Consider the following 24,863-nt stretch of genomic DNA (forward strand, 5'->3'; position numbering starts at 1 on the left):
CAGAAAAATCATATAAATATTATATTAGTTTGTAAAAAGCTACACATGTAAAATAAATAATAATAATAAGATAACATAACAAATATAAAGAGTAGTAAACATCCTTAGATACATAAAAGCAGAGGTATCGAGTAAAAAATTACAAATACTTTGTTTCCTTACTTGGCTATCTATACTCTACCGGAGTAATTATTTTTAGACCTTTTCCTTCTACTCCTTACATTTTTAAAAATAGTCTCGTTAGTTTTGTTTCATTTAAGCTCATTTTCATTATGGCCCACTGGTATTTAAAAAAAAAAAAAAACCATCAAAATAATTAGTTTCATCCAGACAATTTATTTCTTTGTGGTTGGACTCGGTGCTGCCCCAACTTGTTGCTCACCACATACCAAAATAAAAAGTTTATCAAGATGCTGCAAAGTTAAATGTGACACTGTTACCATTAGATATAAAACTAAGACAATGAAGTCTAAGGAAGTTATCATCCAGAATGGTAGAAAAATGTTTCTTTAATGGGGTAGAGCAGGAAAGCTTCTGGCCTTAACAGTTTTTCCTGCATTACTTTTACTTTTATACTGTAAGTAGTTTTTAAAATATTACTTTTACACTTTTGAAGTTGATCCTCTAACTTCTACAGAGGTGTTTTGAAAAAGCAGGATTTATACTGGAGGAATAAACATGAATACTTTAGACAGCTCTACAAATTAATTCATATAGAATCTTTCATTATTAAAAAAATAATAATTGTAATTGTTGCATTTATGCTCATTGATCATAATAATTATATTATTTATTTTCCTTTTTCTAATGTAATTGTCCAATTAGATTTATTTTAAGTTGATATATTTTATATTAAATTATCTAGTACACAGTAAACGTGCTTTTATTTTGAAATCTAAAAGGGTCTCATTTGAGCTCTCACTGACGAAGCAATCAATCAGTTATTGAGGATTTTGAGGTCAGTTCTTGAGGTCAAAGCTAAGGACGTTTATGGAAACATCCCCTTTAAGATTTTTGGATAATTCCCTTTTTTCTTGCAGCATGCAGCCAACCAGGTATTTTGTCTATTTGTTTAATTTGTAGCTATTATTACATTTGCTCTGCAAGTTATTATTTTTATCACATTAATGTTTATGTTTGTCAACATTATTCAGTTTTCACGATGGATTTGAAGAGGTCAAGAGCAACTTTAAATAAACCAGTGAAAGAAAACCACTTGAGTTTGTGCTTGGAGGGAATTACAATTATCATTAATAATGAATTATTGAACTCAAATGTAAAAAAAAAAAGGAATAAGTTTCAGCTGCAATCAAAGAACCTGAGCATCGAGAGCATATCAGGAGTGAGAAGATGTTCCTGTGGTGCTCTTCACTAAAGGATCCACGTAGAACATTTAGGACAGTTGGTAAAATGCCGTCGCCCTGACGGAAGCCCTTCAGGCCCAAACACGTTGCTATGTTTTGATCACAGCAGCTATGGACCAATAAATTAAAAGCTTTTGTTCTGTTTGCCTCGGACTTCTAAACAGTTTAAGCTGCTTTGTCAGCAGACTTTACAGATGAGGAAGCAAATGGTGCAAATAAAACCACCACAGAGAGATGAAAGAACTAAAAGAACGGGTTGAAAACTTTTATGGTTCCAGATGAAAGACTTTTCACATGCAGTGCATGCAGAGAGATCAACATGCAGTTTCTCAGCCACCGTCCACCTGTGGCAAATAACGGCCACTTCCATCTGCAGTCAGTGTGAATGAGGTTTACTGCAAAATGATATAATCTAGTGATTTGGGGTGTAAATAATAATCATTTTGTATCGATGCATCGACCTAACAGCAGACGATCCGATGGAGCGACACGTCCGAAAGATAATCGATTCATTTTTATTTTTCCTCTGGTCTATTTTTATCCATTTGCTCCTGGATGTAATTCTGACTCCTGTGCTGCAGGGGCGCTAAACCTATTTTGCCCTCCTACCTCGCTTCCTTTAGCTACTTCCTTCTTTTGGCTTGCAGTATTTTTTGATGCAAGATTCTATAACACAGAGGCATTATTTTTTTTCAGTGAATTATGTTTTCATAGGCCTAGGTGGATTATCGTGGTGTATTCTTGAGTATTGAAAATAACCGAATCTTTGGGTCAGGAAATTGATACTGAATCGAATCGACATGAACGGTGGGATTTACCCCCCTACTAGTGATGTTATAAAGTGATTATGTGTCAAGAGTAAAATTGTTTTACTCTTTTCCCTTCAGGAACCTTGTTTTCATTTATCACTGCATAAATGACCTGAATTGGATAAACTAAATAAGAGAAAAGAATTTCAGCCTCTTCTTCTGTCCTGAAGCTTACGGTGAGCGGGAAGAGTCGACTGAAGTAGTTTTTCCAGTTATCCCGAGCAGCGATGACGATTCTCTTCTTCATGCTGTCATCCTGAATGGTGCTAATGCTGGTGCCCACATGGAAATTTGCTGCAACACAAAGCAGAGTAATGGCAGGAAGACGGGTTAATAAAAGCAGAAACTAAACCATGACGAACTCTGCAGGTCTCATGACTTCCATTCAACCAATACAACCATGAGCCTGCAGATCCCATTAATCACCTCACATTGTCTGGTCAGTGTTTGCGCTGTGGAGGTTTGGACTTTTGAATTATTTTTGTGCTTTTTCATATATTTAAAAAGTTGTATTTTATACACAAAAAAATATATTGTTGAAGATTCTCCATCATCCAGGTCATAGTCATTAAAAAAAAAACGTTAAAAAAGAAACAATCCACTGGACTTTGTTTGAAAGCGTTTGGTTTGCAAAGCTGGAAACAAAGTCCAGTGGATTGTTTTTTTGTTTTTTTACTTTTTGTTGTTATACTTTGTATAATTCTTTATTATAAACTGTTTAAAATCTCTGATCTACTTTTAAACAAAGAGTGTATTGGTAAATTGTTGAAAAGTATTTTATAAAAAAATGTCGAAACCAGTTCTGGTATTTTTCTCTGATTTTAATGTGAACATAAAGAAAGTGCAGCTCATTCTAAAGCTACGTTCAGACCACAAGCAGCAGAGGCAGCAGAAGCAGCTGGTTTACATGCAAAGTCACTGGTTGACGTGCATCAGTGCGCAGCAAAAGATCCTGCAGCAGGTTTTGAGCAGCGCGTCAGGAGCTTCTGAGCATCTGAGGCGCTTCAGACGCAGCAGCTTTTGGAGTTGAAAAAATGTAATTTTAGCTGCTTGACGCACCACATCAACCAATCAGAGAAGCTGATCTGGTAGCTGGCAGAGAGTCAGACAGAACACTGCTGATGCAGAGCGCTATGATCACTCCTCTGAAAACGTTTATTAACACCTAAATTAACCTAAAATATAGAAACCTGCAGGTAAAATATGTTTTTATTATTCTGGTGCCTGCAGTTTGGATTAAGTTTGTGAAAAATGCCTTCCAGGCGCCACCAACAATAGCAGAAACACCACAAACAGGCCCCTGGGCCTGAGGCAGCTGCTGCTGGGGATTCCCAGTGACAGCGGTATGTGGGAGTCTGAGCGGCTCCCACAGAGAAATAATCTTTGAAGGCAGGATGGTAATCTGGATGAACTGACTGCACAGACCATGTTTTCAGGAGGACTTTCTCACTTCAACATAGATTCAAACTACGTTTTACCCGCTGATCACAGCAAATATAGCAAAGCTGCTCTCTGGCAGTGAACACAGGAGCAGCAGAAGCATCTGGACACACTTTACTGGACGTCTGACCTTAATGTGGACAAGCTTAAAAAATGAAGCAGCAGGTGCGTTTTTACTGCCTCTGCTGCATGCGGTCTGAACGTGATGCAGTCTTTATATTCTCACCAAACAGGTCTTTCATTTTCTGTCTTTCTTCACCAGTGATTCTCACACAGCTGTCAGAATAGGTGTCTCTCATGATCTGAAAAAGATGAGAGATGATAAAGTCTTATATGTGATCCTGATGAGACATTTTATAAATCCAGCTGATCAATACTTACTTGTTCACACAACAGGTTCAGGACGTAAGGCTGGCTGAAACGTTCTTTTGGATAAAACACCTGCAGAAAAAATAAACTTATTCAGTTTGGTTATTTTATTGTTGTTTTCATAGCATATGACATCGCTTTTGCTTCATTTTATTCAAAAAAAATTTTAATTTTACTTTTGTTTTTTAAAGATTTTATACATTTTAGCTTTTTATTTTTCAAAAATGAATCTTTTTCAGATTGAGGTTTACAAACTGCATTAATTTACAGATCACTTCAATCCAAATGGAAACAAATCGCTCTCATTTTTATCCATTCTCCAGAGTTCAGAGGGAATCCTGAGGAGGAAATTATCTGATAAAATGTAAAGTTATAGTCTTCGGACCAGAGCCTTTGAAATAGAAGCTGATTAGTCAGTCACTTCATTTGGATGGGATTAAACTGATTTCAGATAATAAATTAAAAAATCTTGGTGTTGTTTTTGATCAGGACCTGTCATTTAAATCCCACATCAAAGAGGTTTCTAGAATTTCCTTCTTTCATCTGAGGAATATTGCAAAAATTAGAAATCTCCTGTCCAGGGGTGATGCTGAGAAACTAGTCCATGCATTTGTTACTTCAAGGCTGGACTATTGTAATTCTTTACTATCAGGAAGTCCACAAACTGTAGTTAAAAGCCTTCAGCTGATCCAAAATGCTGCAGCCAGAGTTCTGATGAAAATGAAAGAGAGAGATCATATCTCTCCTATCCTGGCTTCTCTTCATTGGCTTCCTGTTAAATCCAGAATGGAATTTAAAATCCTCCTTCTCACATATAAAGCCTTAAATGGCCAAGCTCCATCTGATATCAGAGATCTGATTGTTCCTTATGTTCCTAACAGAGCACTTCGCTCTCAATCTGCCGGTTTACTAGTGGTTCCTAGAATTTCTAAAAGTAGAATGGGAGGCAGATCTTTTAGTTATCAGGCTCCTCTCCTGTGGAACCAACTACCAGTTTTAGTCCGTGAGGCAGACACCCTGTCTACTTTTAAGGCTAGGCTTAAAATTTCCTTTTGGATAAAGCTTATAGTTAGAGTGGCTCAGGTTATCCTGAGCTATCTCTATAGTTATGCTGCTATAGGCTTAGACTGCTGGAGGACATGGGGACCCCCTTTTCATCATTCTGCTTCATTCTATTTCTATTCTCCCACTCTGCCCAATCTGTTAGTTCAATCTCTAACGTTCTGCTCTCTCTGTCGAGTTCAGTAATCAGTAAAATCCAACTGGTTTTCTTTAGATAGAAAACTTTTGATCAAACTGACTGTATGTCCTGGTTGACTTGTAAAGTGCCTTGAGCTGACATGCTGTAAAATCTCTAACATTTTAAAAATCAGAAAAAACAGCAATGATGCTGAAGATTTTTTTTTTATATTAAGATGTTTTTCAACGTTTCGTTTCTAGATTTCCTTTTTTTCATCTTTTGTTTTTACAAAACATTTTCTTTGTTGCAACAACAACAAAAAGGACTAAACACGATCAGGACGAACGCTTGGCACCCTGAACATTTGTGGGTTTTTTTTTTTACAGGCGTAGTTGACAGTCTAAATGTGTGTGATGTAAGCAGAGTCTCACTTCTTTTCGCAGGAAAAGTTTTCCCGGCATGTTGAAGAGAGTGAAGAAAACCCCGGCGGAGAAGCGGTGAAGCTGAGATTTGTAGCCCTCATCATCAAGCATGTCATCTAGAGTCAAACAGCAGAACATTTAATGTCTCTTCAGTGCTCAATCATGCAGCAGGATTTTCACATTAAATGATTGAATTAAATTATCTTCAAAGGAGAGGTACCCACAGAGAGAAGGAGCAAGCATGGGAGGAGGGTCTGGGATGTTCATGAAGATGGGGGCTTCCTCTGGAGGAGGTGGTGGGGAGTCCGGAGGAAGAGGGGGAGGATTCTGGGAGCGCTGGGGGCCAAAAAGCTCCTCCAGGGGGCGCTGCTTCTGCTGCATATCCTGAGAAATGACCCTGCGACCCCTGGTGGACGGAGGAGAGGGGGCCTTTGGTGGAGGAGGTGGCGGTGGTGGCGGAGAAGAAACATTTTTCTGCATAATATAAAAAATAAAAGATAATTAAAACAGAGAATCAATAATTTAAATCCACAAGTAGCTTGTTTTCCACAGCTTACCTGTTGTTGTGGCAGCGGGCCTCTGTTTTTCAGTTTAGCCAGAGCTTCCTCTTTTGGGTCACTCTTCTTAAGGAATGATCTTTTCTGTTTTCTAAAAGATGAATAACAAAACAATGTTTAAAAAATTGGAAAGTTCTTTTTGACCTAAAAAACTAAGAAAAAAAAACTAAAACCTTGTTTTCTTTAATTCTGGATGGTCTCTGAACCCAAAGGAAGGGAAACTTCAACAGATACGAGGACAATAACTGTAGGGCTGCAACTTCCAATTATTTTGATCATTATTTAATTTGATTAAATGATAAATAATCGGAGGAGAATATTTCTTACAGAATTAAACCAGGTGAAACTAAAAATGTTCTTCATGTCATTTCTGGATAGAGCAGATTGACACAAGAATTTTGTTTTCATCTTAATGAAAAATACTGAATATTTTTGGTTTTGATCTAATTCCTGCTCTAAGTGGGTCACTCTATCAGCTAAGTTCAAGTTTTGTAGTCTCTATGCTCCAGTTAATGATTAATCAATTACTAAATTAGTTGATAATTATTTCAATAATCGATAAATGTTTCAGCGCTAAATACCAGCAAAATAAACTCAAAGTAAAGAAATCAAATGGCCATCGCTAAATAAATGTAAATAAATAAAGAACAGAGAACTAAACAAATAAGGGAAAAAAACTAAATAGAACAACAAGATTGAAAAAATAACAGGCAAACATTTTCCAAATAATTACTATTGTGATTTAATCCTTTTCAATCATAGATAAAACTGAACAAAACAAGAGGTTTTGCCATATAAATAAGAACAACTGAGGCCTCAGATTTAGTTACTTTCCATTTTCTCCAAGGCTGATTCAGATACTGATTTTATTGACTCAAGTCAAAGAAAACATCAACAAACATGTGCTGCCAATTTACTAGGGAGCTTATCGAAGCCAAGGCTGCATTTCTTCCTTTATTTAGATGATAAACATGATAAGTATGGAGGGAATTCTGCTCCATTATTATTGCAGCGAAACAAAAATGTGTCTTCAAAGAAAATAAGAAAAAAATCCAATCCAGCAATAAAACTTTTTAAAAAATTCATAAACCAAAAAAAGAGTTTGAGAGTAAACTTTTCTCCTTAGATATAATTTGTCAAATCATTTTTTTCTCTCATTTTTTTATGTTCTATTGTTTATTCAATTTTTCCTAATTGTATTTATTTTAAAATTCATTTTTTTCAAAATTCTCTTTTTCAGATTAAGTTCCATAAACTGTTTTCTAACTGCGGTAACAGTTGTTTTCACTATCAGCCCGATCCAAACGCTTTTAACCAATCAAAATGCTGTTGCTAACGTCCAACAGACCAATAAAAATGCATCTTTATTTCTAACTCCAGAAACAAACTATTGAACCAAAATAGAAATACAAATCTTTAAAACTTATTTAGAAATGTCAAAGTTTGTTATTTTTTATTGTAAAAGGTCAGCAAGATAAAGCAGGCATATGAACACCGCGTTTCAATATTTCAGTAAAAACAAGACGTTACTCACACAGGCCTCACGGGCTCGAATGGCTGGGGTTCTGCTGGTGGTCGACTGTTGAATTGCTTAATGATATCTCTTATACTGGAAGTTGGTTCGGCTTTTGGTTCTTCATTGGGAGGTGGAGAAGGTTCTTTAGGAGGCTTTGGTTCCTTCTTTGGAGGGCTGCGAGGACGCCGTACTGCAAGAGACAACACGAAGAAAACATTAAACATGTTTTAATTGATTAATTTCCTTCACTGAAGTAATGTAGACGCCAAAGAGAAATAAAACATGACATTGTGCCCGTATCATCCACAGGGCTCACAAACTTTCAAACTATGGTTATTCGTACCCCTAGCAAAATCAATCAATCCTACATGAACCTACAGCCATGGTGGTGAGGTAATGTTTCGATATTTAATGAGAAGCATTAGTTTGACCTAACATAACCCAAATAAAGTCCTAACAGAAAGTCGTTACATGACCAGAGAAATATTCTAACATTATGAGATCAAAGCCGTTACATGAGCAGAACAACTTTGTAAATTAAGAATTAAAGTTGTATAATGGCCAAAATAAATTCGTAAAATGACTCAGAATAAAGTCATAACATAACCAGAATATGCGTAACATGACAAGAATAAAGTTGTAAAAGGACCACAATAAATCATCCTAACATGACCACAAAAACAATGTAACATTATGAGATCATGAGATCAAAGTCGTAACATGAACAGAATAACTTTGTATATTAAGAAATTAAAGTTGTAACATGACCAGGATGAAGTCATAAAATGAACAGAATAAAGTCGTAGAATGGCCAGGATAAAGTCGTAACATAGTAGGGCTGGGCGATATAGAAAAAAAGCTTATCGATAAAAAAATGCATATTGATCGATATCGATAATTATTGAAAAGATTTGAAACCATATTTTATGTGCAGCTCTGCCTGGACTTTTTATAATATTGCTAAATGATTTAATTTTAATAAAAAACACAAACACAGACTTCGAATTAAATCTTTATTTAACCAACTTTTTTAACCATAACAGAATTGTTTTAAAGAAAAATAACTTAAGAGACCTGGGTTATGTTATTAAATACTGACAAAGAATAAACTACAGTGACCAGAAAAGTGACCAAAATAAACATAACAAATAAATAAATGCCCCCCCCCCTCCCCCCCCCCCCCCCCCCCCCCCCCACCCCCCCACCGCCGCCGCCGCCCCCGTTTTCTGCTTTAACCTTGAAGTTTCTGGCCCCTCAGCATTTTTATCTCAATTGTTAGAACTACGTGGTAAACTGCCCAGAACTGAAAATATATATCTATTTTCCGAAGATTCCTCGGAGGAGAGCCGGGGCCTACACAGCTCGTACTCCTGCGGGTGTGAGCGGCTGAGATGATTAAAAAAAAAAAAAAAAAAAGTTGGTTGTGTTATTAGACTTGGTTTTCACTGGTTACCGACACATTTCCAGATGACTGTGGTTTGTTTTTGGTCCGACTTGCCATGACCGAAATACTGCCAGACTGCCGAACTACAAAAACCCTTCTTTGAAACAATTTCCTCCGCCTCTCCTTGCTGCACATCTTCATGTGCTCTGTGTTGTGGTTTGAGAGGGCTGCGCTTGGTGACGGCATGTCTGGGTCCGCGATTGCGATTGGTTGGGAGGAAGCAGTGACTAGCATAAACCTACATGCTAGGCTACAATGAGAAGGAAGGAAAACTGCGTTTATTTTTTATCGAACTTTTATCGACCCTCTTTTTTTCTATTGCGCCACACGTCTATCGATCGATATATATCGTTATTGAATTATCGCCCAGCCCTATAACATAGTCAGAATATAGTTGTAACAACGCGGAATAAAGTCATTACGTGACCAGAATACGGTCGTTACATGAGAATAAAGTCATATCATAGCCAAAATGAAAAATAACGGCAGAAAATGGCCAAAAGTAAGTTTTAAAATGGCAAGAATAAAGGCATAACATAGCGGGAATAAAGTCATTACGTGACCAGAATACGGTCGTGATATGACCAGAATACGGTCGTTACATGAGAATAAAGTCATATCATAGCCAAAATGAAAAATAAAGGCAGAAAATGGCCAAAATTAAGTTTTAAAATGGCAAGAATAAAGGCGTAACATGACCAGAATAAAGTCGTAACATGGCCAGAATAAAGTCGTAACATGGCCAAAACAAAGTCGTAACATGGCCAAAATAAAGTCGTAACATGGCCAAAACAAAGTCGTAACATGGCCAAAATAAAGTCGTAACATGGCCAAAATAAAGTCGTAACATGGCCAAAACAAAGTCGTAACATGGCCAAAATAAAGTCGTAACATGGCCAGAATAAAGTCGTAATATGGCAAAAATAAAGTCATAACATGCCCAAAATAAAGTCGTAACATGGCCAAAATAAAGTCGTAACATAGCCAAAATAAAGTCGTAATATGGCCAAAATAAAGTCATAACATGCCCAAAATAAAGTCGTAACATGGCCAAAATAAAGTCGTAATATGGCAACCCAGTCTCATGGGAAAATGTACCCCCACTACGTTGGTCCACACTGCAAAACGTAGTGGAGGTACATTAATGGCCATTTTTTCTTACTTCTTTCTTACATTTCTTCTGCCTATACGCTTTCTATTGTTTTACGTCCTAGTCACGTGACTTTCAAGATTCCAGCTGGGAGAAGAAAAAAATATATATGGCCGACATTCGCTCATCCATCCATGCATCCATCCATCCATGCATCCATCCATCCATGCATCCATCCATCCATGCATCCATCCATCCATTCATGCATCCATCCATCCATGCATCCATCCATCCATGCATCCATACATCCATCCATCCATCCATCCTTCCATCCATGCATCCATCCATCCATCCATCCATCCATGCATCCATCCATCCATCCATCCATCCATCCATCCATGCATCCATCCATCCATCCATCCATCCATCCATCCATCCATCCATCCATGCATCCATCCATCCATCCATCCATCCATCCATGCATCCATCCATCCATCCATCCTTCCATCCATGCATCCATCCATCCATCCATCCATCCATCCATCCATGCATCCATCCATCCATCCATCCATCCATCCATGCATCCATCCATCCATCCATCCATCCATGCATCCATCCATCCATCCATGCATCCATCCATGCATCCATCCATCCATCCTCCATCCATCCTCCATCCATCCATCCATCCTCCATCCATCCATCCATCCATCCATCCATCCATCCATCATCCATCCATCATCCATCCATCCATCCATCCTTCATGCATCCATCCATCCATCCATCCATGCATCCATCCATCCATCCTCCATCCATCCATCATCCATCCATCCACCCTTCATGCATCCATCCATCCATCCATCCATCCTCCATCCATCCATCCATCCTCCATCAATCCATCCTCCATCCATCCATCCATCCATCCATCCATCCATCCATCCATCCATCCATCCATCCATCCATCCATCCATCCATCATCCATCCATCCTCCATCCATCCATCCTCCATGCATCCATCCTCCATGCATCCATCCATGATGGATGGACATGATCATTTTCTTACCCTCAGGCTTCGGTGGTACAGGAGGGGGTGGTGGAGAGGGTGGGGGTGGGGATGGTGGCGGTGGGGATGGTGGAACTGGTGAACGTTGACGACGTTTCTGTTTAGTTTCCCTCTCTGATGCTGGAGGAGATGGTTGTTTTTTGGGAGTTCTTTTTTCCTTTTTGGGTTTACTGCCTGTAGGACAGAACAGAAACATCAGTCACAGAACCCTGACTTCAATCCTTTAAAGCCAGGGCCAGGAAAAAAGGGTCATAAAATTTACAATTTCTCTAAACTAAAGTTGTCATTGAACTTTCCAAAAAATGAAATAAAAAAAAGATGGATTTGATATAAGTTAAATTAGATAATTTATTTACATCATTTTTTATACAATAGGCATTTCTGTATAGTCTTTTATCATTTTCTGTTCACTGCATGTGTCTAATCGCATAAATCAGGCTTTTCAAAAACAAAATGTCACGATAATGATGCAGAGGTCTTAAAAAATCCATGTATCAAATATGATACCCTTTGGCTGTTTCCAAACGTCCGCCCTGACCCCTGACCCCTCCATCACTATATAGTGAATTCAGTTGACTGACCGTTCAGACAGATGATCGCCTCCCTGCACACATCCTGTGCCATCTTTGTTCTTTCTCAGCCCCAAAACAAATCCCATGATGCTGTGCAAGAGCTCTTGCAAAGCATTCTGGGATATATCTACTCGTCTAGTGACCATGAGCGCACTTTTTTTTCAAGGTTCTCTATGGAGGGGTTAGGGCAGATGTTTAGACACAGTGTTGGTTTTAAAGAGTTAAGTCAGTTTACCAATCTTTTGAAAGAATTCCCTCTTATCTCTGAAAGACTGAAGGTCCTCTGGGTCTGGCAGCTCCTCCTCCTCCTCTTCCTCCTCTGGCTGTGAAAGTAAAGGACAACATATGATCATGAAAATCGAGTTTTTACCTGTGATAGAATATCAGCAAGAACAAAACAAGCCATCTTAAAAATACACTTTGCCCCTTTATCAATCAATCAATCAATTTCTTTATTGTCAACTAAAATTTACATTGTAATTGAGATGTCAGTTTCACTACCTCTAATTCAATTAAGCTGTGAGTTAGGGTGCACTGATGCATTAATGGAAAAAAAATCCAGAAATGAAACATTGAAAACTACTAAGTAAATAAATTCAAATTCTCTTCACTGGGGGGCGGGCTTTCTTCTGGTGTGAGGAGCAAAGAAGCATTTCTATTGGTCTGTTGGACGTTAGCAACATTATGATCGGGCTTTAAGCAAAGAGAATGCGATCCATTGAAAAACACGTTTGAAAAATATGCTGTTCAGTCTGACAAGGAAAATTGTAAAAATATAAATCTGTTATAAAAAACGTTTTTTTGAAAAAAAAAATAAAGGTAAAAATTATATATAAAAAAATTATTATTATTATTTTTTTATATAACATAAGAAATGAGCAAAGGTACTGTTAAACCCCTGTTTTTTAACGTGCTTTAAAGTTTAATTTCTGGATTTTTTTTTTTTTTTCATTTGTAACAATAATGGAAGAAAGTTCACTCCATACACAGGCAGAGATATGCTTAAATAAATACAGAGGCAGACGGATCGATCGGAAATACCTCTGATTCTGGCTGCTTCTGGGCTTTTTTACTCCCAGATGCTTTGGACTTTTCAGGTGGAGGGGAGGGAGTTGGAGAACGATGGCGTTCTCTGGAGCGTCGTCTTGAACTCCGCCTGGACCGCCGATCTCTCTCTTCTCTCTCCTCTTCCTCTTTCTTCCTCTGCTGCTCCTTCCTCTGCTGCTCCTTCTTCTGCTGCTCCTCCTTCTTCTGCTGCTCCTCTGTCTGCTTCTGAGACAACGTCATCGCCTGCATCGTCATCTGCTGGGCCTATGCGGCAAATTAAAAAAGAAACCCAAAATAATGGAGAAAAGCGAGGATAGAAGAGTTTAATGTTTCCTTGAGATAAAACTTCTCTGGAACTCACCATAAGTAAGGCCTGTTGGTTGATGAGAGCTTGCTGAGCTGCTGCCATCTGCATGGGGTCACTGACAGCAGGAGTCTGAGGCATCATGGCTAAATATGCACAATAATAGAGGCGATATATGTTATATATTAGATGTGGGGGGAGGTTAAGATTAAACAGGTCATTAGAGCTTCTACAACCTGGTATCAGCTTCAGAGGAGGATTACCTGGCATATTTGGCATCATGGCGGGCGCTCCATAACCGGGCATGGCAGGGTTGACTGGTGCACAGAAAAGTTAGCATGAATATTAAAATACAAAAATTATAAACTAATTAATTTTTTTAAAAATTGAGGAAAGAATAACAGAAGTTCTCCTGGTTACTTTTAAGCCATTCTGTCACGAAAAAGTTAATTGATTCTATTCTTTCAACATAGAGATCCCCCTATAATAATATCATTACCGATCCCGATAAAGAAGAACATATAATGTATTGGTAAAAATGGGACTGATCCATATCAGTAAATCTATTCAGTTGGTTTCTAAAATATATTTAAGATAGTTAAAAAAATTCCTTGAATAGCAGAAATATTTACTCCTTCAAACGCATCTTTGATTTAATTTATACAGATCATTTAAAATTCGTCAGAGATTCATATTTGTAAGATGTAAGTTTTTTATTTAACATGATTCACTGTTTTTATGACTTAGGTTTAACTTTTAAGACCCTGCTTAAAACTTTCCTTTTTGATAAAGCTTATAGTTAGAGTGGCTCAGGTTATCCTGAGCTATCTCTATAGTTATGCTGCTATAGGCTTAGACTGCTGGAGGACATAGGGACCCCCATTTCATCATTCTGCTTTATTCTATCTCTATTCTTCCACTCTGCAGAATCTATTAGTTCAACCTCTAACGTTCTGCTCTCTGCTTTTTCTCATAGTAGCTTCATCTGGTCTGTTGCTGTTTGGCTGTGACTCCATCCTGGAGAGAAATATCAGCTGTGCTGCTGCCATCAGCAGCTTAAATTAAAGATGCTAGAGTTGGGCCTTTTCCACTTTTTAGTCCTGTTTCTCTGCTACACATAGCTATGGTCTCAACTGGATGCTCTCTCTTTCATCCTTCAACATGAAAACTGGCTTAGAGCGCGTGTGGTTAACGGTTTCTTTTCCAGAAAGAGTGACCTGTGGAGCTAGTTTGCCGTTACCTTTTCTAACAGAGAGTATCTATAGATCAGTGCTTCTACTTTTTTTTCCCATGTCTGCTTCTGTCTTCTCACCTAGCCGGCCAAGCAGAAGGCCACTCACACTGAGCCTGGTTCTGGGGAATCTGAATCAAAACTGTCATAATTAACTTTATCAAAGTCGTGAAGCTGTTGTTCAGATGCATCCACACTGCATACAACTAACTTATAGACGTATTAGGAGGTGAATAACTGATTGAAGCTGTGTGATAATGAGGTAATTATTTCAATGCAACAGTTTCAGAAAAAAATGACCAGATTAAAAATGATGTTTTCATTATTATATCATATCCTGCTTTGTAATCCAGGGTGGATTTAGCTGTGGGAAAACAGAGCAGGTCTCGGCTCTCTTTGCTCTGACTTCAGGACGGCTGCCTGTGCCTGTAAGACAGCGCTTAGGGAAATAAGGAGCTGTTTTTGTCCCTGTGAGACACATTTGAAAAAAATGCAATCCAGAAATGAAGTTTTCAATTAAAAAAACACGTTTTTAAGCCCAGCTTTCCTAATTTCTCATATTTTATTCTTTCTCAAATTTAAATTTTTTTTCAACACATATTTTGTAATATTTTTAGCAAACATAATTCTTTCAATTTCCATTACAAATTTTATATTTTTCAATTTGTATTCATTTTTATAGGTTTAAGATTGGGTGCAGGATTAGGGTTAGGTTACTCTAATTTGACATAGAAACTTTGCAGCAGCGTAAATATTAGGGTTTTCGCAGGAAAAACGTCTACTTGGCAATATACCAGTGAAGAATGGGACAAGATGGTAAGCATTTACAAATTAATAATTTTATCTTTACTACCTCTGTCTCATTCTCCTGTCAGAAAAAACAAAAACATTTTATTCATAGTAAATGATTTTACTAACAAATTCTTCCAGGGTAGACATGTTATTGGCATTAAAGTCGTAGGGAAGCGGCTGTTCCAAACGTTGCATTTCCGAATTCTCCCCAGTGGTGCCCGACTGTACGCGGGTGAATAAAGTGAATGTGATTGGTCGTTTATCAAGGGGGCGGGATTATTGTGGCGGAAGGTTTGCAAGCAAGTTTGGTTGTGGCCGGTTTGTCGGAAGCATCTTGCTAACCAGTTAGCAACTTAGTGCTAGTAGGGTCCCAATGGGAATTTCCATTGGGACCAAGTAGCACTAAATTGGTGACTTAGAAACGACACTGTGAAGGAACGCTATGGACAGAGGAAACATGCAAGAGGAGGAGAGTTTAGTGTCGGAGGTCGTGGATGAGTCTCCTCCATCATCCATTTTTTATTTAGAGGAGGAAAGCGGGATGAAGATGTTGTGGAAGAGGACGCCAGGGCAGCAGAAGCTTGGTTTGGTGTAGAAGGCTTCCAGCCGTACATGTTTGAGCCCTTGCCTCGCAACGCTGCCAGTTCTGTTAGCTCTACACCTGCTGGAGACACAGACGTCCATCCCCGTGAACACTGCGACGCAACTCAATGGGAAAGGAAAGGATTCTGATTTCAACCGTTGAGTATTTTAGCTGCGACATATGAATCAAGATGCTATGACCGAAAAAATTGGATTGACAGATGACACGATTTTTTTTTTTAATAGAAATGTTCTATATTTTGGGACAATATTGTCTGATAAAGAGTACATGTATATGATGACATCCATTAAAACTGAATCTAGTTGTTTTGTTTTTGGACCTTAAACTTATGGTTCCAGTTTGATGCTATCGGTGCCGCACCTGGGGTCTGTGGTTCTGTGTCCCACAGAGAATTTATGCAAACACTGTAAAACAATTTTCTTTTAATTCACTAATAAATTGCACCAGAAAATGGTTAAATATAAAACCAGTAGTGACCAATCTGAGCCTAACCACTTACCCATAGGATAGGTTGGCACTGTCATGGGCATACCTGAAACACAAAGCATCCATTAAATTGTCATTCTCACCAAGCAGTCACCAAGGCTCTCTCTGAATAAAGACATTTACATAGAAAAAGGTTTTAATGAAACCTATCTACCCTCATCGTATTCTTACTATTTTTCTCCCATCGTCTTTTATTGACCGGTGTTCTGTCAGATCAGCATACCCCTTCAGACCAACATACCTATAGCCAATATGCAAGACGTCAGATTTGAGTTTATCCCTTTAGTTTTGTACGAAAAATAGACTGTAAACTACCTCAACGGGCGTGAATCTTTTTAGTCATGTACAAAAAAAAACAATTTAAGGTCAGATCGCCATACGCTTCAAAAACACCGAAAAGTAAGTAGTTAAATCTTTTTTTTTTTTTACATGATTAAAGGGATACACGCCCGTTGAGGTAGTTTAAAGCCTATTATTCATTCAAAATTAAAGGGATAAACTTAAGGAATAAATGGGTATTGACTATAGGTATGCTGGACTGATGGAGTATGCTCATCTGACAGAACTTGACTTTACAGCCGAATAAACACATTTGTGTGCATTTTTTTGTCCAAAAGGTTTTGTCATCAACATAAACACTGAATATAAACTCAAAGCCAGAATTTATTCCCATTTGAAAAAAGAATTGCATCATTTTTTTTTTCGTGATCAGTTAGATGTTAGATTAAATGGAGGTTATTATTTCATTACTGCAACTACGTTCGTCAATCAGCGACGCTAAGCATCTATGGAAAAAGACTCAAGTTTCATTCTAAGTATATTTAATGTTCTAAGGTTGCCTCCCCATGCAGACCCAGGGCTGGTTGGCCTTTCTTTGCAATACGAGAACAGTGTTAAAAAATAGATTTAAAAGGTTTTCATCAGCGCTGTAACTCTAACTCATATTCATTCCTTCATTCCATAGTTAGGCTGAAACACCTCAAACCCAAAGTCAGAAAAAAAAACTTGAATTTTGGTCAGATGTTTTGAAATACACCAATAAGCATTCATTATTTTGGATTAACAGACAATTTCCTTAGTTTTTTGTTTTGTTTTTTCGTGTCTTTTCGGCACCAGTGGCTCGTTGTTTAAACAGGAAAGGGTGAATTAGAGAGAGAGAGATGCGGCAAAGGACCACAGGTCAGATTCAAACCTGGGTTGGCCACGTGGAGGACTAAGGCCTCCGTACATGGGTCGCGTGCGCTAACCACTGCGCCACCGAAGCACACCCAAAACACACTGAGTTTAAATTGAATCTGGGCTCTAAATGATATAAAAGCCCATTTTATGTTACCTACAGTACCATGTTTCTTGGATTTAAACTGGAACATCAAAAGAAAACAGAAATCTAAATAGGTTTTTCTTGAATTGAGGAGGTAAGTCAGACTATTTGCAAAAGGAACAAAATTTCCAAAATGATAAAAAAAAAAAAAAAACACTCCACTGGACTTTGTTTATAAGTTTGAAGATGTTCCACTTTCCATCCGGGAAGCTTTTTCAATTCATAATGTCAGAGATAGAGTGGACCAACAAAGCCTTGTTTTGGCTTAGACAAAGGACATTGTTTTGAGGACCAGAATGTTCATATTTTTGGACAAAGAAGACAGGTGGTTTGAGAGAAGCGCGAAGGAAGCCATCAATGTTAAGAAAGAAAAACCAACCTTAAACAGAGAGGGGGGACTCAGGTTTCAGCTTTCATACAGCTACAATGCAGCGATAGAGTTGATTGCTTTGCGCTATCATCTCAGCCCCAACCTCTTTACAGGAGAACAGAAGACCTCACCTATTCAGCCAGGCCAACAATTCCCTTTAACAACCCCCCTTTCAGAGACATAGACAGGTATGAGGCATTGCAGGCTAACAAAGAAGCCAAACAACCCCCATTCCAAAGGGGTGGAGCCATTCGTCTCAAATTAAGGTTGAAAACAATTTTTTTTTTTTTTTTTACTTATTTCTAGATTCATTTTGCAGTAAACTAATTAGCTGACCCGTCCTTCAAACTCTGCTCTACCTGCTCAGTTTTAGTGTGACCTGCTTTTCAGGTGATGGTTATGTAGTTTAATTTATATAATAGATTAAGTCATTATAATGCAGATGTTTCTTACCCCCTCCATACATCCCACGCTGCATTGGTCCAATCCCTCCTTTTCCTCTCATCCTGCGGTTAAACATGGCTACTCTATCCATTTCCTAGACACAGATGATGAAGATGAAAAGTTTAATGAGTGATGGAATAGAGTGAGCGGCTGGTTCAGGGAGCAGGAACCACAATCAGCTGGTTTTCAGTTACAGCAGGAAACAAATTCAGATGACATCACTAACCGGAGGGGCTTGGTCATAAACCGGCTCAAACAGGTCATCAACATAGTTGTCCATCCGCCTGCTGCGCCCTGCAGCCAGAAGGAAACATGTATTAGAAATCTCTGTAAGCAAAACAACACTCTGATGTCAGGGCCCCTTTCCTCAGGTCCCCGTGTCTAAAGGGCCCCGTGTCCTCAGGGCCCCCTATCCTCAGGGCTCTGTGTCCTCAGGGCCCCCTATCCTCAGGGCTCTGTGTCCTCAGGACCCCGTATCCTAAAGACCCAGTGTCCTCAGGGCCCCATTTTGTGGCTGAAATGAACCCCTGCTGGGCTCGTTCTGTTGATACTGAGATTGAACCCCAACACATGAACCTGACAGCGTTAAAGTTTCTAACATCGCCTGAATGCAGTGATTACTTTCTGGTGGATGATCTCTTCCCCAGGCGTTTCCGTCAGGCAACCTGGGAGCTTGAGTCAAAGGTGCTGGTGGGATGAAGTCGTCCATATCAGTGGTCAGCATCCTGCACAGAGAAAGAAAAAAACAGAAATCACACATAAAGAAAAAAGTGCTGGCAGCAGAACATCTGTCAAAGTCCCAATCAGTCGAGGAGAAACACCAGAGATCCAAGAGTTGATGTTGCTGGATTTGCTTCATGCCTAAACCTGCTTTCCTTCAAATTATTACCTTTTATTTCTTGTATTTTTTTTTTTAAATCATCCTGACTATAATAAAACAGACAGACTCCACATATTGGAAATTATGGACTGAAATGTAATCTTTTAGACCAGGGGCTCCCAATTTAGAGGTCAAGACACGATGTATAAAAATAATTATTCTATCAATTTTGACGTGTCAAACACAGATACATTCCTTACGGTTATGATGCACCAATAGGAATAGCAGGTTGAGTTCATGTGAGAAGGAGATCAGGAGTAGCCTGATCCTATTAGCGTATTAGTAGAGCTGAGAAACGGCCTCTTCTCTGTGGAAATTTCTTTTTCAAATTCAGAACAAAAAATAAGTAAACAAGGGAGAACAATGATCAGGCTTTGGACTTAAGGAATTAAAAGAGGTTTAGAAGACAGCAGAGGTTAAAGCTTTTCATCTGAATACAAAACTTTAATGTTTACTACTGTTAACAATAGCAGGCAAGCTAACCAGCTGATTAAAGCCTCTTTCCCAATGAAAACAGCAGGTTAATTAATGTTTTTCAAACGTGGGTCGACCCGCTAACAATCAGCATTTGTCTCCCTTCCCACTGGCTAATTAAGCTGGGTCTAACCCCTCGCTCGCAGCTGCTCTGGTGATATCATCACACTGGGTTAGAGTTGGTGATGTCACCAGTGCCACAGAAATCAGGAAAGTAAACAATGAAGAGCAACATGTAAGGAAACCAGGGCGTAGTCAGTATTCTTTATTGTTTCTCTATTATCCGTCTGAATCCCTCTAACCAGAGCTGCTCCATGTTTCCTGCCGACCATTTTTTTTCTGCTTTATCCTGGACCGTGTTGCGGAGGCAACAGTCGAAGCAGAGAAGCCCAGATTTCCTGATCCTCGGGTGCGCCATGTTTTAAAATGTAAAAAGAGTTGGGGCATGCAGGTTGCACAGTGGCTAGCGCGTACGACCCATGTACAGAGGCCTTAGTGCTCCATGCGGCCGATCCGGGTTCAAAACCTAACCTGTAGGGCTTTGCCGCATGTCTCTCCCCCTCTCTCACACGCCCTCTCCTGTCAGCCTAATGTCAAAAAAACGAGCCACAGGTGCTGTAAAAACTCACAAAAAAAAATGTAAACAGAGTTGTTTCTGCTTGTTAGCTTGGAAGCGACTGGCGCGGTGTGTTGACATCCGTACATTGCGTACAATGGTGTCATGTAACTAAGCAGGTGAACCCGGCTCTGGTGTTCTCACAGTGTGCAAATCAGAGCCAAGGCGATTTTAACACGGGTCGCTTGCCGAGTCGTTTGACCCGGATAGACACGCATCAGTCAGCTGTTCCCACTGCCACTAGAAACCCATTGCTCCCACGTTTAAACAGGTTTTTTAGTAAGAAAGGGGTTTAACAGTACAGAACCATGGCGGGCAAACAGGAGTGCGCCACTTACTGGTCAATGGTTGAACTTGTAATTCTCGCCCTTAACCCTGTAATGCCAAATGTATCATATTTGATACATACGGTTTCTGAAATGTCTGACACCTTTTGCATAATTTAATGGTAAAAACTTTGCTCAAAATCCTGTTGTACACAATCAGATATACCTGATAACAACCAGTAGAAGACTACACAAAAAATAATCTTAACTTATCGCATAGTAATAAATTATTAATATCAAAAACGTATTTCTGTTTTTTCTTTTTACATATTTTGTTAAAAGGCCTAATAAGGACTTCAAACCAAAAAAAAGTTATTTTCTGTTTTGTTTTATTCTTGGATCGGGCTTTAAAGGGTTAAACATCCCAATTAAATCAATAAAAAAAACGTAAAAATTATTTAAAATATATTAAAATATCATGCATAAACTCCATTTATTCCAAAAATAAGTGGATTTTTTTCACTTTATAACATAAATAAAAACAGAAAAAATTTGTGGTCACTTATATTTGAGGTCCCTGGCTGAAATGTTAGGTGCCTTAGATGACTATAAAGTTACATCAGATTAAATAAATTGTTATAAAACAACAGTTTAATACAGATATGAGGACTTAATGATAAGCCTCTGCTTAAAGGCAGCTGTTTTATAAAAGGAGGATTGATCTGATATATAGTCTGATATATACTGATATATATTCAGACGACATCAGTAATATTTGTTGTTTTGGACTAAATTGGGTTGAAATAAGATATAAAAAAAACATGTAGATCCTTGAAGGGACCTGGTTTGGTTTTACCTGTCTCCTTGGTTTCTAAACAGGTAGTCAGAGTTTGCAGAGGAGGGCGTCCCTGGTCCATGAAGGGCTTCAGCTTCAGCCTCGGCCCCAGCCAGAAGGTCCATGACAAAGTCAGAGCCGGCCAGGTCTGACCACCCTTCGTCGGTAGCGATAGACACGGACCAGCCTTGCAGAGCCTCCATCACCCCTCTAAGTTCCAGCAGATTAAAATTACACAACAACACAAACTGAAGTTGTTTCTTTGAAAACATGTTTTATAAATGAAATTGAATACCGATAACGAAGAAGCCAAGAAGCCAGCTGCTCTCCTGTGGTCCATGACTCCACCTCAGTTGTCAACTCTTCATCTGAAGTCAGAGCAGTTGTTGTTTTTATCTTTATTTCATGCTTGATGTTTTATTTGGTGTTTTATTAAAATAAGCCTTGATGGGATTTATTTCACCTACCATTAAAAGTCTTAACTTCCACAAGCATCGTTCCTTTCCTCTGATTGGACGTCCACTCCAGCTGTGTGGGGGGGTGGAGGCGTGCGGCGGGGGCTGGAAGCTGCAGAGACGTCAGCAGCTTGTGCTGACATAGTGAACGGTACTCCCCTGGACCCTGGTCAGATACATACCTGCAAGGAAAATATGGAGGGAATTTGGTTCCATTATTGTTGCACATTAAAAAATAAAATAAAAAAGTAAAATAAAATAAATAAAAAATTCAGAAATAAAACTTTAAAATCAAAGTTTTGGTGTAACTTTGCTGTATTCTTGCCTTTATTTTATTGTTTTATTTATTTAATTAAAATAACAGATTTCTTTTTTTTTTGTTTTGTTTTCTTTTTCTCAGATTCATTTTTTTATATTATATATTTAAAATGTAATTTTTTAATTATATTTTTTATTCTCTTTTTCAGGTTTAGTTTTATGAATTCTTTTTTAATTGTGTTTCCCAGATCAGATTCTGTTAACTTCTCATCATGAGGAGCACATTTCTATTGGTCTGCTGGACGTTGGCAACAACATTTTATTGGTCAAGAGGGAGCGTTTGGATTAAGCTTGAAATAAAGAGAATGTGATCATAAAACACAGTTATGAAAAGCACAATTAAAACGAAATCTGAGTACGGAAGAGGATTAGGGCCACTGAAAAAAAAAAGAAGAAAATTAACTAATTTTAAAATTTTATTTCAGTTTAATACGGGGAAGAAAATCAGAATTCTGACTTTAATCTCAGAATTCTGATTGGGAGGACCAGTAACACATTGGTGGAAAATTAGGCGACTTTTTACGTCCCTGAGGAGTTGCAGGTGATGATATCTCATTAATGGAAGAGCAGAAGGTGATTAAAACCAGAGAGCTAGCCTCTAAAACAGACATGGCTACGGCTTGATGATAACATGTTTGTTAGCTCTCAGAATTCAGTCATAATTCTGAGATTAAAGTCATAATTCTGACTTTTTCCCCCAAAATAAACTCAAATAATATTTCAAAATCTGTTAACTTCGCTTTATTTTTCAGTGGCCCTAATTCTCTTCTGTAATCTGAGAGAAAGAAATGTGGAAAAAAAGAAGAAAAAATAAATTTAAAATAAATAGAATGAAAATTATGAAAAATATAAAAAAAACAAATAAATTAAAAAGATAAAATCTAAGACAACAGGAAAGTAACTCCTTAAAACTTAAAAAAAAAAACAATTTTTCTAAAGTTTCATCTCTGTTTTTTTTTTTTTATTCTTGCAACAATAATGGACCTAAATTCTCTCCACACGGCTACAGCTCTAGTCTTCGTCTTTTAACTATATAATAATATAACATAGGGTAAAATAACAAATGAATAAAAGCCATAAATATTAATCCGACCAGCTTCACACAGTGACAAACTTTTATACTAACACTGAATTTAAAGCCTGCTATTTTTTAAGTTTCTGTTCTATTGGTTCTGTCTTTAGTATCTGATCATAAAACTGACACGAAACAAAACCTATAAACCTGCAGGACTTTGCCCGCTGCTTTGCAGGAGTAAAAACAGACTGAAGTATCTGTAGTGGACAGCAGGTGGCAGACTGGAGGAGTAACACCTACTTGAGCAGAGTTTTGTCCAGAGTTGGTGACGGTGTGAAGGCGCTCAGGCAGCAGGCCATCAGCAGCCATCCCCTCAGGCTGTTGTGGTCCTCAGCTTTTTCTGACGTGTGGTAAACAAGCTGGACCAGGATCTCATCTCTCAAAGCCGGATGCTTCTGGCCCTGCTCCACTATGTAGTTGCCTAAGGTCTGCTCCTGCCAGCCGCCCATGTCTGATTCTGCTAAAAACCGTAAGATCTGCACATAGGGAGTGAAAATTGCTAAGAAAAGATGAAAGATGATGAGACGGCACCCATAGAAGATGATCGTCATACCAGCTTGTTGATCTCCAACGCCGGTCTGGTGTATTCGGACTCCAGAGGCATGAGGGGTCTCTGGGGTGGGTAGCCCTGAGGCTGGGACCATGTGTCCTGGAGGTCAAACACAGAAAAAATTAGGTTTATGTTTGTCATCCAAACAACCTGATCATCTTCCACCTCCTAAAACAAACCATATAGAAATTCACTTTTTTATTAAGCCGTTATAGGGCAAATTTTAATTTTTCATCACTTGCATACCATTAGGGAATACTAGGCAGTTGTCAAGGGCCTCAAGTTCCTGGGGGCCCCCTAGAACTCTGTTTACATGTATTGTTAATGTAAACTATTCCTGATTTGTAAACATTAATTATGTTTTTGATCAAAATCCTTTCACTAATAAGGCCATCAGAAAGCTGATAATATTAAGTGTGTCTCAGCCCCCCCCCCTTCAGTGTCCACCATATTGGATCAGTCCATTTGCTGCACATGTTCAGAAAGGTCCAAACAGACAGCAGCAAACCATTTGAAAACAAACTATGCAAAGAGCAGTGTTGCCAACTTAGCGCTATAGTCGCTATAGTTAGCGACTTTTCAGACCCCTCTAACACTTTGATTTCTAAAAAGCACCTAGTGCCAAATCTAGCGACTTTTTTCTGCTACTGGAGACTTTGGAGACAACATCTAAAAGCAGCGAACTCTGCTCTCCAGAGCAAGTAGATTGGTAACCCCGCCTCCTGCTAGAAGCACAAGATTTATGCTATTTATGCCATTTAACAAAGATACTGCTACATAGCTGTGCAAGGTATTTTGGCATTTGACATATTACCAACGGTAAATTAAGCTGAAAAAAAAGGTAACAAGTAAAATATAATCCTACAATAATACTCTTAGCTTAAAATTTTGATTTTCAAAGTATTTCACTGAGTCAGTCCAAAAAAGTAAAAAAAAACTATCCACTGGACTTTGTTTCCAAGACGTTTTGCTT

General features: G+C 38.4%; 1 protein-coding gene across 1 annotated transcript in view; it reads right to left on the reverse strand.

Moving 5' to 3' along the window:
• Positions 1-24,863, reverse strand: part of myo15b (myosin XVB) — a 98,529-nt gene that overhangs the window by 19,946 nt on the left and 53,720 nt on the right. Inside the window, exons 29-49 of the mRNA XM_038303200.1 lie at positions 23,894-23,989; positions 23,581-23,816; positions 21,960-22,129; positions 21,788-21,860; positions 21,514-21,702; positions 19,043-19,146; positions 18,648-18,715; positions 18,431-18,515; positions 16,300-16,332; positions 13,437-13,490; positions 13,231-13,319; positions 12,864-13,133; positions 12,058-12,145; positions 11,251-11,424; positions 7,676-7,847; positions 6,142-6,232; positions 5,809-6,058; positions 5,594-5,700; positions 3,995-4,054; positions 3,840-3,915; positions 2,349-2,467 (exon numbers count right to left, since the gene is read on the reverse strand). Coding sequence (XP_038159128.1) covers positions 2,349-2,467; positions 3,840-3,915; positions 3,995-4,054; positions 5,594-5,700; positions 5,809-6,058; positions 6,142-6,232; positions 7,676-7,847; positions 11,251-11,424; positions 12,058-12,145; positions 12,864-13,133; positions 13,231-13,319; positions 13,437-13,490; positions 16,300-16,332; positions 18,431-18,515; positions 18,648-18,715; positions 19,043-19,146; positions 21,514-21,702; positions 21,788-21,860; positions 21,960-22,129; positions 23,581-23,816; positions 23,894-23,989 — 2,604 coding nt within the window. The remainder of the gene's footprint in view (positions 1-2,348; positions 2,468-3,839; positions 3,916-3,994; positions 4,055-5,593; positions 5,701-5,808; positions 6,059-6,141; positions 6,233-7,675; positions 7,848-11,250; positions 11,425-12,057; positions 12,146-12,863; positions 13,134-13,230; positions 13,320-13,436; positions 13,491-16,299; positions 16,333-18,430; positions 18,516-18,647; positions 18,716-19,042; positions 19,147-21,513; positions 21,703-21,787; positions 21,861-21,959; positions 22,130-23,580; positions 23,817-23,893; positions 23,990-24,863) is intronic.

The sequence above is a fragment of the Cyprinodon tularosa genome, unplaced genomic scaffold, assembly GCF_016077235.1.
Source record: "Cyprinodon tularosa strain WSP-4 unplaced genomic scaffold, ASM1607723v1 ctg508, whole genome shotgun sequence".
Taxonomy (NCBI): Eukaryota; Metazoa; Chordata; class Actinopteri; order Cyprinodontiformes; family Cyprinodontidae; genus Cyprinodon; species Cyprinodon tularosa.